Source organism: Pezoporus flaviventris, unplaced genomic scaffold (assembly GCF_033815535.1).
Source record: "Pezoporus flaviventris isolate CSIRO_AGI_PZ_B2104156 unplaced genomic scaffold, CSIRO_AGI_Pfla_v1 ptg000066l, whole genome shotgun sequence".
In the NCBI taxonomy this organism is placed as follows: domain Eukaryota; kingdom Metazoa; phylum Chordata; class Aves; order Psittaciformes; family Psittacidae; genus Pezoporus; species Pezoporus flaviventris.
This window is the reverse complement of record NW_026892614.1, coordinates 25,594,784-25,610,828: the sequence shown is the minus strand read 5'-3', so window position 1 is coordinate 25,610,828 and position 16,045 is coordinate 25,594,784. Positions and strand designations below refer to the sequence as shown.

General features: G+C 40.9%; 1 protein-coding gene across 10 annotated transcripts in view; it reads right to left on the bottom strand.

The window, feature by feature from the left end:
• The window catches only part of ARID1B (AT-rich interaction domain 1B), a 329,589-nt gene that overhangs the window by 48,574 nt on the left and 264,970 nt on the right, over positions 1 to 16,045 (bottom strand). For all 10 annotated transcript variants that reach the window (XM_061471608.1, XM_061471615.1, XM_061471609.1 and 7 more), the window contains one exon: positions 11,383 to 11,710. In XM_061471608.1, coding sequence (XP_061327592.1) covers positions 11,383 to 11,710 — 328 coding nt within the window. The remainder of the gene's footprint in view (positions 1 to 11,382; positions 11,711 to 16,045) is intronic.

The window sequence follows — 16,045 nt, the reverse complement described above, 5'->3', positions numbered from 1 at the left end:
TTCTCCCAGTTACCCTTGGCACTGGAGCTGAAGAACTATCCTGTTACTGTGGCCTGGCCACCTGAGCAATTGGCTGGAGAAGAAAAGCCATGAGCTTCCAAGCTCATGGAAGTTTGCCATTTCTGCTCCAGATCTTTAACCTACATCAGTTTTGCAGCGAGTGCACTGCAGCACCTCAGGGGAGTAATTTGTGTAAACATTTTAAAAGGAACATTTTTTTTTTTTAATGCTGACACACTGCTAAGGTGGCTACTTGATTACAAACTGTGAAAATGACTGCGTTAGGCTGCACTCACAAATCACAGTGTACTGACCAAATTGCCCTGTGCTTATCTGTGCCAGGTCTGCAGCATGACAGTATTTCCTCTCTCTTTTAAATGTCAAAGTATGATTTGGGGGGTTGTTATTTAAACACACTGACCTGCACAATAACCAGAAGTACTTTATTTAAATCTGTCTTGAGCTGGGACTAGCCTTAAGCGCTTATAATCTGTCATACTTTGACACCAAATGGGTTATTATAATGAGAGTAATTCAGGAGTGAGACCCATGAATGCTTTCTCCCTGGAGAATTTACACATAAACATGTGCAGGCAGATACATGTGCTCTTTTGTTACAGATTTTTCTTCTCACTACATTATGGGCTTCCTTGGAGAAGTGGAACCGTTTCTGTTGTCAGGGGATATGGGAGAACTGGAGGAGGGAGAAGGGAGAAAGGGAAAATAAACCCCAACATTGCTTACTTTGCTCTAACTGGAAGTTCACTGGTATGTCAGTGCTGTTAGCTGGTAGCAATGGCCAAGACCCATGAAATCTGAATATTGGCTTGAGCAGATATAAAATGGCATTAAAGGCAGTTCCCATGTAAATAAAACAAGTTTAACATCACTATATCTGAAAGAAAAGCATCCCCCTCTTGTCACCTGCTACTATAAGTGTACTAGCCTGGATTTACATTTCCTCTGTTCAGTGGGGAAGCTCGCCACTCATGATAACAGTTTTAAAAAGCAAGCACAAAAGCTGGTGGTGTGACAGGTGCCAGGTCTGCCATGAGAGTTTTTCCATTTTTTAGCCTAGAAGGAAAAATAAAATGTTTTACTTGTGTGTGTGTGCATGAAAAGGGGAGGTCAAACCTCTGAAATGCACCGACACTGACAAAACACTAGGAAGCATAAATGAAAAAGCATCCAGACTTGTACTGGGGTGCGTGTTCGTGTCTGCTCACATCAGGCACACAGACGCAACACCGAACTGCTCTTCCCAATGTTCAGGCCTAAATGGCAATGCTAAAAATGGGGAGTAACTTCCTAGCATCACAATTATGTGACAGTGCACATCACCCTGTAATCCACTGCAATCAGACCGATCACACTGCCTGCTTTTTTTGTTTGGCTGATCTAAAAATTTCTGTGCAAGACACTTTTTGGAAGAATAACAGAAATAGCCTTTCTAAATATTTTATTTTTCTTCTGATTATGCAAATACTTGCGCCTTTAGCATCATCACCATTACTCAGATTTCACTAATAAACAACCAAGGAGGGAAAAGAAACTTAAAAATTAGTTGTTCCCATCAGGCTGATTCAATGCTTAGCCCCTCAGAAAAGCAGCCACAAAAACTTACTGTTTACATGCTGTTGTCAACCACACTACTTCCAGTGAAAACATCTCCCTGGTGGGCTACCTACTTGGTTGTCATTTAAAGCCCAATAAAATGCAGGAGCATCACACTACATCACACACTGGAAGAGCAACATAAGAGGCACATGAGTATTCATGAGTATTGATGCTAATAACAAAACAACTACACAGCATTTTGTACTGTGGAATGCATGCTGAGATCAGAATAAATCCCCCTATTTTACAGGTAACAAAAACTGAGGAAGAGATCCAAGAATAATAATGAAGAATTCAACAAAGTAGTTGAATACAGTGAACACTGCACAAGCCTGCAGAAAAATAAATCCTTAACTTCATTTGATCCTAATGATACAAGGGTGTGTGACCGAAAAACAAGAAGGATATTTAGTGAAATACCATAGGTTGGTTGTTTGTTTTTTTAGGTTGCAGTGATTTTATTTTGTTTTTATAAAGCTCCTACTGTGTTAATGGAAGTTTTTTTTTGGTCTGAATTTCATGGTGACCACAGCATTTTGTCACCAGTCTTCAAACCCACAAGGATTCCATGAAACGCCTTTATTGCACAGCATTTCTACAAGTGCAACCAGACCTCTGTACCTGAATTTATTTGTGTAAGAACTAAGCCCTTTGTACTCAGTGCAACCTCTACTGGATAAATACAAAATAATGTCGTGTGATAGAAAACACTGGACTACTGAAAAGTAGGCCAAGTCAAATGGCTTGTAATACCATCGAAGCTCTACTCTTAGTGACCCCTGCTTAGCTTCCTGACAATGTGGATTTAAACAGCAGCTCTAACAGCAGCTGCTTGCACACTGTCCCTATCAGACAATATCTGAGCACTGAGGAGTTACATTTCTTAGCCGAAATGGAGTGCGTGATGGGTGAAAGAGTGCTGCAGTAATCTGGCTGGCAAGCAGGAGAATGCATGAACTGGATTTGTAGCGAAAAAAGAAATTTGCCCTGTATGGCATGATGCTGTCAATCTGAACTGGAATGCCAAGAAGGGTGATTTTAGCCTGGTGTGACTTGATATCAAAATGGGAATGACTCATATGACTCGCTCACTATGCACCTTCTATTTTTGTGCATGTTTATAAATAGCTGTATTAAAAAGTCAGAAGGCCCTATGAACTCTCTCCCAGAATGATCACTTGTAAGTGGGTAAGAGTCTGTTCCCACATATGAACAGCTGGGAGGTCACCAAAGCGTGGTGCTAAAAAGCTACAGGAAGCTAAGGACACACTGCGTGTTTCACTGATGCAATGTCCTAAGGTAGGGCACTGCCTTGGAAGAGGCTCAACCCCTAAGCTCTGTCCTCTTCCACCTGCGGATGTGGATCTCCTGCTGCCTTTCACCAAGGTCTTACCATGTTCAGTCATGTCCCCACACCATTTCTGAGCACCGCTGCAGTTCCATGGAGCTCACTGTGCTGGCAACCAACTGAAAATCTAACAAAATCCAGTTTGTTTCATGCCAGCTCTTCAGTGTATCTTTTCATAGTAAAATGTCATCAGGCTGACAGCACAATGAATGCAACTGTGCCTGTGCAGCAGCACGGCCAGGAAGTTCTCCAGAGGGATTTCCCAACAGATACATTTTCTCTTACCTATCTTTGCCCAACAGCCCGAAGCTGTTAATATGTTTATCAATATTATTACTACCATTATTACCATCAGCCTTGGCACTTTGGCACTCCAGACAGTTTCATAAGAGCAATGCAGTGCATAGGTCAGCATGGTTTCAGCTGGCTCTTTTCTTCATCTTTGGCTCAGAGGATGCCTGAAACCTACTGTGACAACTGCAACAGGTATACAATGTGTTAGTGGGACTGCAGGCCACCGCTGAAAAAATCTTATTGCTGTTATGTTACTATTTAATATGATTCTTGTGAGGTTACTTATATGTCTAGTAAAAATCAGAATTTTAAACCCAAGTGTCAAGATCAAAAGGGCCAGACTGGAAAATACTGTGTAGAAATTGACAGGCTCTAGGATGTAAAACACCTAAAAGAGTTCTGGGTTTTATTTATTTATTATTCCTTTTAAAAAAATGTATTTCCCATGTCTGCCTTGTTCTTCTTCCTTTTGAGATTTTAATCACATAGAGCAGTCATGGAATTAGCTTTCTTCATGAGTCCCATTAAAGAGATGGCTATTTTCCTGGGGTTTGGGATTGTTTTGCTACTCTTTTTGTGGTGGTGTTTTTTTTTTTTTTCCCTTTTTTGTGACTAGTGCTGTGATTTAAACTAGTAGATCTTCCAGCTAATAGGCAAAAAGACAGGCAGTGTGAAAATCCATTTTCTTGCCACCCAAGAAAGAATACTCAATCTAAAGTCCTCCCTTTTTCTTTAGTATTATACAGTAACAATTAATGAAGTACTGCATTCTTAATGCCCTAAAGATCAGCTTTTGAGGTACAAAATTTCTACATAACATCTGACTCTGAGGAGGAATGTTAATACACTACACAGTCCTACACTGCAGTTTGGCATCAAAATCATGAGCACTTCTGTAGAGGGCAACAGCTCTCCTAAATAACCAAATCAAGCCAAAAATAATCCTGACACAATAATAATTGAATTAGAAGTGTCTCTAAGATGAACGAAAATTCTCATTCATGACTCTGAAAATCACCCTTCCTTCCCAACATGCTCCTGCTTTCACAACTTAAGAATGGTTAGTCTCTGAAGAAGGAAAGGAGTAGGACTCTTGAGGTCTGTGGTGAATCTCTAAAAGCATGAACAACATACAGCAGTCGACTTGATTGATGAGCAACAAAGAAAGAAAAAAATGCCTCCCCAAATCGCTGGTTGCCTGCACGAGCTCTGCAGCATGGTGACATCCAGGGCTCCAGAATGATGGATTTACCTTTTAGTAAAACAAAATTCCAGATAAAAATATATTTTTCTTAGCCTCCTACAAGAAATGGCTTCAGTTAGCTCAGCATGTAAACTTTCTTCCAATCCTTACATGATTTTATCAGCAATTTTGAGCTGATCTACAAAACGCATCCCCATTGAAAAAAAAAAAAAATCACAAAGTGTGACTGCCAGCTCTCCCTTTACTATAATAAATACATATAATCTAAGTTGCACTTCACCCTTCCTAATACACTGTAGAAAAGCCATATATGGTTCTCCTTTAAAAAGCAAAACATAAGGAAAAGGAAGTGCCATTTCAAAAAAGAACAAAAAAAAAACCCAGTTTGACATAACTATTTCTCATGAAGCAGGAAGAAGCATGGGTCCTTCTGAAGAAAAGAATGTCAGTAGTGGTTAATAGCTCCCTTAGAAATTACAGTTACAGAAAGCATTAATACTTGGAATTTTAACCCCTCGAATCACAGAGAAACTTGGCTCAGAGAGAAAATATTCCACCTGTTACTGAAATGCTGCCAGCCTCAGGTGGAGCAAGCACAGCAGCTATTCAGAGTTCACAGAAACACTGTACAGCCATTTAGGCCAAGAAGCAATACCACTTGCTCCAGCTGAAACCATACATGCCTTTTTTTCTGTATTTCGGAAGCCAAAAGTAGTTCCATGAACTAAATGTACTGCCTGGATATTCAAACAGTGCAAACAGAAAGCAAAGCAGGGTGATCTCTCAGGATTCCTAAAGGAAATCCAAAGTCTGGGCATGTTGGGAGGAACAGGGTGGAGATGAAATGATGAGACACCTTGAGACTGAAGAATTGTAAAAGGCCTGAATTCAAACAGGAGTAACTCCTTCCCTGTGACTGAATATTGAATAAAAGACCCGTCAAGAACAGCAGTTCTGCTAGGAGCCTATTTCAAAGGCAACAGATAACGTACCCCTGCACTGGCTCCAATTATGGCTACCAGCCCTATCTTAGCCTAGTTTACGTAGGGGATTTCACAGCTGGCAGCCTTTCATCTGGAAGCAGCCTGGTTTGAATAAGCAAAGAAACTTGAATGAGTACTTAACCTTCCTGCACTCCACTGCACTTCCCAGCAGAGAACACCTCCACGCTTAAGGGGAAAAGGAAAAACAATGGAAAATACATACTCTCTCCAGGGATTAAAGACTGTAGTTTTACTGTAGCACTTCAAGTCTTCTGCTACATAACCACAGCTTTTAAAATCACAATTAGAATTTTAAACCAAAGTTTCAAGATCAAAAGGGCCAGACTAGAAAATATTGCATAGAAATTGACAGGCTCTAGGATGTAAAACACCTAAAAGAGTTCTGGGTTTTATTTATACTATTATTCTTTTTAAAAAATTTATTCCCCATTTCCGCCTTGCTCTTTTTCCTTTTGACATTTTAATGCACCATGTCCATTACTATATTTCCTCACCAGTACCTTCTAGTCCATCAGCAGTGCTACATTACCCTGCTGTTGGAGAAAATAATACAGAAAAAGTGCTTTGCTGGCACCAGCAACATGGAGTATGAATTATACATACCTAGCAAGGGAGAAATGCTGATGGAAGGTTCATCTGCCTGTATGTGCAGAAGTGTGCATGTGCATGTATACACACAGACTAAAAAGAAGATACCTAGAATGCACATTTCAAACGTATTTACACAAATTGTAACTGTTTTTCTGTACAACAGAAATTCTCTTATATCAGTCAGCTTGTAGAGATCAGTTTTAGGGCCGAATGAAAACCTACCTGAATTCTTCTGACCTCACCACAATGAAGCTCTGGTATCTAACCAGCCTCTAAGCAGTTCAGAACCAGAACCACATTCTAGAGTATGCCTAGAAGTATGTCAAAGCAATGCAACACCCACATTACTATAGCAATTGAACACCAGTTCCCAGGTGGCATGGGGATCAGTGGACAATAATGTAAATATCCACTTCAATTTAGAAACCCAATGACCAGGATTTAAAATGGCCAGAGGCTGCAAATAGCTAAGCTGGATCCCAATTCCTCAGTCTAATAAACTACTATGTCTAAATTGCCTACTCTAAAATCAATGACACTGAATTCTAAATTCATTCAATCTATTAAAAAAAATTGCTTTAATTTACAAAACTGCAACATGCAATTCCGAGAATCATATTAAGTTACAGTACACTGAGGTCAAAGATGCTGCCTTCAAAGCTAGGATTGCTCCTCATGTGTAGGCACACTGAAAGTCATTTTACAGTAATTAGTTCAGGTATCGATAACTGTAGTAACACCAGCAAGAGGCTCATTTTAGCATCCAGCTGGATGTGTACTTTACAGCCACATAGTACTAAACTACATCTTCCCAAGGCCACGCTGCTAACAGTACATAAGCCAGCTATTTCACAACTATGTTTTTACCTTTCCATATACTACAGTCAACACCGTCAACTGCTAAGATAACACGCTCAGAATGACACTCACTGTGAGCACAGCAGATGCTGAAAACGATGATGATGAGCATCTAGCTCTAAAAACATCTGCTGACTTCAGGTGTCAACCTAATAATCAATTTTTAAAAGTGTATACTGGACACTTCCTGTAGGAAACAAAAGCTCACAGACAGTGAAACACAGTCCTGAAAAATTTCAAGTTATCACTTGTATTGTAAGAACTACAGTGTGGCAAAAGACATGTTCTTTTTTGGAGCTACCTGGTTCTCAGAGGCCTCCACTGGGTTCTAACCTTCAGGAGCAGAACCTAGCAGTGGCTATCTTAGGTCTTCAACATATAGTCCTTATCAGTCAATGGGTGTGCTGAGACCAAGACAGATATAAAAAGGAAAACACGGTTTTGCAGTTCCTTCACACTGCCTTCCTGAAAATAAGCAGAATTACTATACAAGGTATTAGAGTTATTTAGCATTGCCTGATGTAAACTGTTACCCAGAACCTACTTAAGCATCTTGGGTAGCCTGAAACCACAGATAGTGCCGGTTTAATGAAGAGGTCTTAAAAACACCTTTCTTTTCTTTAGCATGACATGCTACATATCATCTGGGAAACACTGGCCTCTGTGCAAAAGGGAGACTAGAATATCTTAAGATTTTATGTTACAGTGAAGATATGTAGCTGTAGAAATTAATCTAAGCTTAACATAGAGCAGGCCTCAAGGTGAGCTCAAAGGCTAATTCTAATGGTGTAAACCTAGTATCTTCCACAGCCACACTTTTATTTATATGATTTTATCTTCTCTAATTAAAAGGATGGTGGTCTGCACTGATGATGATACCTAGGTATAACTGGCTGACACTCAGATCCTCATCATCCAGCTCTGGTTAACGAACATTGATCTTCCACCCCAGTGGAAGTGATTTTATTCTAATGTATGCTATTTAAATTCATTTTACACAGCTGCTTAGTGTGGCTTTGCAAGGCAGAGGCAAACCAGCTTTCAGTGTCTAAATGAGACTCCAGAGCTGGTAAAGGATAGATCCTGTGGATTAACAGCTGAAGATAAATTTCTGTCCCTTATTGACACTTGGTTACTGATTCAACAAATTGACTTCGAAGGGGATCACAACCAACTTGTACAGTAATACTGCTGGGTAATCATGACTCTGACACAACCATTTCATTTTCTTTCTAGGTCTTCAGAGAAGTGTGTTTTATAGTAATAAATATCCAACAGATTTTGAATCCCACAGCAGAATCTTAGAAACTCAAGACATTCAAGGAAGAAGGCTGGACAATATTCATGCAATTTGGCATTGAAAGAGTGGATGTCTTTCCAGTCAGATGAAATAGTATGGTACAAGTGTTCTCCCATTTCAATAATTTCTGCTCTTTTGAACAGGACAACCAATAGACTTGCATTCTATTTTTTTTTTTTGTTTGTACTTTTCATATGCACATATATAAATGATAAAGAAAAAATCCAAACAAAAGCACCTAGAGAAAACTGGTAATTAAAACTAGTTAATACGCATGAAGGTAGCAGTAATTTGGGTATTATAGTTTTCCTATGCAGGTAACAACTGAAATAACATGACGGCTGGGAAATCCATGAAACCTGAATCTCAGGTGAAGCTGGACTTGGTTGTCAGGGAGAAACAGGCTGGGAGCCACTCCCAGTGTTTTATGATACAGTTACAGAAATCACAGTGTGAAGGAGTGGTGAGAAAAGAGTAGCTGCATTTCAGCTGAATGTTTTGCACTGGATACTTGGTGCTCCTAAAAATTATACTAACAACTAACTGAAATTTTTCAAACACGTACATGCTCAACTACAGTGTAACAGAACTTTCATGAAGATGCCATCAAGGAACCCTGCCATCATTCCTGCAGTACACCACCTCTCAGAATGGGAGCATATTTTGGGGATTGCAGCTCACTGCCCAGGCAGCAACGACAACACCAGCACCAGGTCAGACAATGGGGTTGCACAGCACCACTGTGAGACAAGAACACCAACAATGAGGGGAGAAAGACAATTCCTGTAAAAGAGGGAGGAGGGATGATTCCTTCTCAGTGACAAATTTCTTCATTTCCCACTCAGGCAGGAAATGGAGCCAATCCAAAAGCCATGCAGGTATGACAGTGTGACGTGCAGATTTTCATCCTATTGTAACAGTGGCGTTAGTAAAAAGGAAACAAGAACTTTCAATCTCCTCTACGATGAAAGTACTTGTGCATATTTCACATGATTTTTATATTCCTTCAGCAGCCAGATGGCATGTTCATTAACAAAAAAATCCCAACAAGGTCTAGTTTACATTGCTACCTACCCATACTGGTCAGGCTGGTGCATCAAGGGAGCCTGAGTGCTGCCATAGCTGGGGTGCTGTGAAGAAAACACGGGGCATCTGCCAGCCCCAGACTGTCTGGGATAAGCAGGCACCTAATGTATGGTGGCCTAAAGCAGAACAAAAGAGCAGCCTCTTTGGATTTGCTCTGTATCACAAATACGAATCACTGTCAAGTACATTCCTTCACTATTCAGGTATGGAGGATTTGCAGGAATAGGCAAAAGCCATTATGCTTTCACCCCTACAGTTGACTTGAGATCAAAGAGGAAAACAGTGTGCTTGCAGCCCCCTGGCATCAGAGGGGTGTGACAGGTTTCTCTCAATTTGCAGTTTATAAATATCCCTTTTGCCAGTATTTGCAATAGAGATTTGATGACTGCTCAGCCGTTCCGCAGGTGCTGGGGCACTGGAATGGACAGTATGTGATGGAAAGGCTCTGTAATGCTGCAGTTTTGCCTAGGCAAAGCTAGAAACCAAAAGCATTGTTACAAAACTGACTTGGGAGGAAGGTGTGAGATGGAAGTGGTAATCATCTAACCTAGTTTTTGATCAAATGCCACACACTATGTCCAAGGTGTAAGCTGAATCAAAACTACATACATTCCACTTAACACAAAGTCTTTTCTTGCTGTCAAGACCAACAAACATAAGCTTTTCCTTTTATTATGAATATAAAGAAAGTATTCTTGCAGCTGCAGTGATGGCCCATTGATTCCTTTGTGCCTGTCCCATCAGTTAATAGCCTAAACCAGACAGACAGTAGCAGACTTCTGTAAATCCTACTAGACAGGTCTGTTTGAACAACCAACACAAGCAAGAGAATGCTGGTTCACAAGCATCATGGTTCTATTTTACTGAACAAGAACACGCAGTACACTAGATTTACTGTTACTGTTTTAGAAGTTTGCTACTGCTTATCACGAGAAGCCACCTGCCTTCCAACCTCACAGAACAAAAAAGCAACAGGGACACATTACCTTCCTATTTCTAGTTTTACATTGTATCTTGGAATTAGAGCAACTCTAGCGTCTGCAAACACTGGTCTTGAATGATAAATACCTGTGTGCATACATGTGCATCTGTGTATGCATATGCATCAATAAATGCAAGATGCTTAATATATACACACAGACATGCTCATCAGAACAGTGCAAGCAGCTTCGTGTAATTTTCAAATGTAATGGAACTTCTTGTAACAGATAAAGATAATAAAACACATCAGGAGTTATTTAAGTCCAGAGAAATGTGGAAATTACTTCATCTGAAAAAATTCCCAGAAAATATGATTTCATCACAAGTATTCAGGCATCTTAAGAGTAACCATGGACAGAAAAGAGTCTTTGCCAAAACCCCGTACACAAATGGCAACATGCGGTTATGGTGCCCAAAGGGGAGACAAGATGATGGTTCCAAGCTCTACAATCCTGTGTATAAGTTCTCTCGTATGGATGCATAAGTGGCAGTTATCAACTCCAGGTTAACTAGAGATTGCTTTTAGGCCTCCTTCTTCCTTCCCCCTCCAGCTGCTCCTCTCAGCCTGCCCTCCTCTTCCCCTCTGCATGCCATCCCATAGAAGAGAACTGCCATTAGCACTGCTGCTCACAACATGAGCAGTAAATGCAAGATCTGATGGGCAGCTTCATCAGCTTCCCTACTCTCTGTCAAGCACTTGGCAAGTAGCCAAGGATACGTTTGCCCTCTCCCTACTGGAGACAAAAAATACATATCCAGCTAATCAATTTTAAGTTGCAGACGGGTTGTTTTCAATTCCTAATTCACTGCAAATCTGTGCCTTTTCCTAAAGCCTACAATGCCAAGAACCAAACTGGAAGTGGTTACCATCTCCACTGTCACAGCTGCTTTTTGAAAGGATAATTCAAACACGATAGCACGTTTTCCCCTTACACTGAAGGAAAAAGTATTCTTCCCCCACCTTATCTCCTCCCAGAGATAAGGACACTGATACAACATGTATAAATGCATATGCTGACACCTCTATAGTGTCGTTACTTCAGAAACGTCAAGAAAAAACATTCCTACTCATTTAAACTCCTTTCACCTGGACGCATACCTGCTCTGAGCGGAGTTTGCAGCAGCCTGCATCACTGCAGCAGCCGCCTCCTGTGCCTTACGGTTCACAGTTGGCATGGGTGGGCCCATCCCCGGGCCCCCCTGCTGAGACATGCCAGGAGAATTGGGGGTCATACTGCTCATGTTTCCAGGAAATGGTCTGCTTTGCATCCCAGCTGATGGCATCCGTCCCAGAGGCATGGTACCACAAGGCTGGCTTGGCCCCTGTCCATGCATCTGACTGTTGGCATTTATACCCATGCCAGGTCCTGGGCCACTGTAACTTGTGTTGGGCACGCCGCTGTACGTTGGTGGTCTGGAGTAGTTTCCTGAACAAAATGATAAAAAACACAGAGAAAAACATCATACTTCTGAGCAAATGTATCTATTGAGGAAGCAAGCAGCTGCAGAACTTACACATGTGAACTAAAGTGAACCCCACTGTCCTCAAATGTCATAACAACTTTTTCACCATGAGGACAGACAGTGGAACAAGCTGCCCAAAGAGCTTGTGCAGATTCCCTCCTTAGAGATTTTCGAGACCCAGCTGGATAATGCCATGAGTATCCTGCTCTGATCTTCTATCTGACCCTGATTTGAATACAAGGTCAGCGAAGAACAATTCCTGAGCACGCAGACAACCTGAATGACCCTATGAACCTGATTTTCATGTACTCTTAAACATTTTCTGCCTGTTATGTATGATGGGATGAGAGGAAAGACAGAAAAGCACAGCCTCCAGAGGGTTAACAACATAGCGCAGAGTACAAAACCGCCTTATGCAGTAAAGAGATACATGGCATGTAAGAAACCCATTACATATAAGCTCAAGGGAGCATGTTTTTGTAATTTCATGTTCTCATTCTTCATCTTCCTGCAATTTCAGCAACAGGCTATTCTCACTGGCTTCTTGCTCCTAACTGCTCTGTCCATTTGTGTCAGAGGCGCTTTGGCATGGAACAGTGAGGATGGGTGCCAGGCCCCAAGAAACATCTCTACTCCTTCCTGTCCTACCCTACCTTCCTGGTAAATTCCAGGTTTGACTATGCCAGCAGAAGGGGTGGTAGCTTACAGCACACCTCCTCTGGGAAAACTAGTATTCCCAGAGTAATCAGCAATATTACAAAGATGCTAATATGAACAGCTGCCTTATGAGGGATGGCATGAAAATGCAGCTGACCCCAATCTACGTTGTCACTGGAGCAAACTGCTCCACTTGCAGCAGCTTAACTCATGAGTGCCTATTTCCCTATCATGTTGAAAGGTCAAGAAGTGAGTGTACACTATTCAGTGATAGAAACAAACCCAAGCAGCATGAGAAAGAGGAAGGAAAAAAACCCAGTAAAGATATGATAGAAAGTATTTTAGGAAATGGATCACATTACACTACTTCAGTCATCAGTTTTGACTTGTCTTTATTTCCATCTCATGCAGATTAGTGGAAACACAACCCGTTCCCTCCCTGTGGGATGCCACAGAGCAGAGTTTCCTGACTACTCTCAGATATTCCCACGGTTGTTCAAAGGCAGCAGCCCTTGGACTCTTTCTCTGAACATGGAGATCAGCCACATCTCTCCTCAGCCCTCAGCTACTAGGCAGTGGAGCTGGTGGCATGCAACTCTTGTTTGTATTTAGAATAAATATATTCATCCACCATTTGAATGCACATATAATTAATTCATACCGTCCTGCTGCTGTGCTTTGGCTAACTCTCCTCTCCTCCCTACACAGTAACCAACTCACTCTGCTGCAAGTTCTCCTCAGCAAGAACACGTAAGACCTATGTTTTGCAAGGAAATGAAGCAACAATTCTATTCTGTGTCAGAAACCAAGAGCCTGCCTGAGGACCTCCACAGAAATATCCCCAATATGTGGTTCAACAGAGATGAAAGGCTCCAGATTCAGCTTTATGCTGACTCTAGACTGCCCTGTCACTTCTCCTCTAGGCTTGGCCTCTGGCAGCTGACTATTTTCCGTTCAGTGAGCCATCGCCCCTAGCCAGAGTTTTGGTTGCTGAGACAACACTTCTGATTCAGCATATGTGACCACAAACTGAAGTGTTGACTAGTTTCATACTGCTCTGCTTAGTGTTAAAGGTGTAACACACAACTCGGATGTTCCTCTAGTTTTCCAGTTGCTTTGTGCAAGAAAAATGCGCAAGATAGTGTATATGTGCACTCAAAGATTACACACAGCCAGTTAATGCATTTTATGTACATGCTATTAGCAATACTGATTCCCAAAGAAGTAAATTCCTTCCCTAGACTAGGAGACTTGATATCCATAACCACTGGGAGCTACTGTCAGTCCGATTTACATAAAGCCTATTTGTTTTGTCATTTAGGGTCTATAAAGTACGATTCAGCAGCATGCTTGGAGGAGCAAACACCAATGCTAAATACTATTGCTGTTTTGATGCTACTCTGAATTGGGACAAAGAATCTCTTCTTTCACGCTTTGGGTTTTCCAGTGTCAGCACAACACTGAAAAAACAGTGGAACCTTCTCCATAAAAATATGTGGCTCAGTTAAAATAGCTCCTCATCGTTCATCTCCAGGGATACATATCCAAGAGCACAGGGAAGTGGTATCTTTTCAGTAAGGAAAACAAGTTTCAATTTTTTTTCCATGTTTCTTTTTTCCCTAAGCATTTCCTCAATACTTCAAGTACTAGCTATTCTTCTACCTTTCCCAGACCACAAAAAAAAAAAAAAAAAAAAGAAAAAGGGCAAAATAAAAGCCAAGCAAAATACAAGAGGAATTGCCAGGAATAAGGAGTGCAATCTTATTTCCATGTTTCTCTAATAGATTAGTAATTTGTTGGCAGTGGCTTTGACAGAAAGCAGATGGATGCAGCATTAAACACAATGAATGCAGCAGATGCTAGGCCAGCCCACATCAGCTGGACGTGTCAGGCAGCCAAGTCCAAAAGCCCACACTTTTCAAGTGGGTACAAGCCTGGCAACAGCGGCTGTACAATACCACTGAACAACTCCTCCCCTCCATATCTGAGGGATTTTTGATTCCAACTCCCCCTTGGCAGAGCAGAACTGTACCCAGAGAGATGACATCTCAAATGCACGAGAAAAAAACAAAGCAGTAACTGGAACTGTGAAGAAAGAAAAAAAAGGGGTAATTGAAGATAAAACATAAGAAAGACTAATAACAACCTGCCAAAGACAGATGTTCATACTTCCTGGTGAAACTCCGGCCCACTTTGTCCAGGTCTGCTGAACAAAGTGCTCTGATATCTTGCCATTTCTAGGCAAGCTGAAAAGAGGGAAATTTGAGAACTACCTGTTAATTTTGCTCTTTACAGGAATGGGTCAAATTCACAGTATTAAAAATAGCATCTTAAAGTCATTTTAGAATTTTTTACACGTGCAGTTAACCATCAAGTTTTTCTCATACAGAACATTTAAATGCATTGCTCTGAATTCCACCAAAACTATTTTACCTAGGAGACTTTGGCAGATACAGTTGGTAGTTAAGTCTTAACTCCACAAGCTGTTGTATTTGTGGGCTGAGATATTTACGGCATCTCATCCTTAAGATGCTACCACTTAGATTAAAATCAGTGGGACCTAAGTAGCAAAGTGCTTTTGTGAAATGAGTCCAGCACTGAAAGTTACAAAGCACAAACCACATTACCTCACCACAAACAAACGGTGGGTTAACTTACTGTGAAATTCCGATCTTGTGGTTTCTCTGTTTATACCCAAACAGAGCAGTTTTTCTGCTGAATCAAGCAGGAAAAGTTAGGGAGATGGGATGCATGTTTTACTGATCCACAGGAAGTTTTTCTCTTCCCTAGTCTTAAAAGACCAAACTGACTATAGCATCTGACTGCTCTCCAGAGTGCATTTAAAGGACATTTTGCTGTGGCAGCAGTTTGATGCCCGGGTCACAGACCAGAGCTTCATCAGCCCCCAAGCTAGGTGTTGTCCAAATACAAACCAAAGAGACTATTTCTTTCAGCAACAACTTCCATTCTTTCTTCTTTTTTCTTTTTTTATCTGGGTGCAGGCAAATACCGGGATTTAATACAAAATTAAAACTAATGTTCTGTAACTGCATGCTGTATCACAGACACCGAAGTGTGGAGCCAAAGCCATTTTTTATTTTTGTAGGGAATGGTTTCAAAGGATCGGACTAGGTCCCCAGTACATAACTGCTTCCTGGGAAAATATATTCTACTCTTATTATAGATCTAAGTGTCATGTAAACACATGAAAACCAAATAAATCAATCATATGCATGAAATGGATCATTCTGCTCTCGTGAACTGGAGGCTAATTCCTCCAAACCAAACTTACTGGTGTAGTCTTTATTACGGTGTGCAATTCCACTGCAGAGAAAGGACACTAGCCTTGAGAAACAGTTTTCACGACAGCACATAGTGAAATCTAGCATTCAAACTGAAAGCTCAGTGTCACAGAATACTCTAACACGTACATAAAAATACATGCAGTCCTGTCAAACTCAGCCTGTGCTTAGCAATATTCTGGAGGAAGGCCCATGTGAACAGAACATGGAAAGCAAATAAAATCCTTGACAATTATTTAATTTAATATTTTAATAACTTGGTTGCAACCCAGGTAATTTTCAAAATATTTGTTATTCTGGTAATAAAAGGTAAATAGTGTAACATTATTATATTCCAGG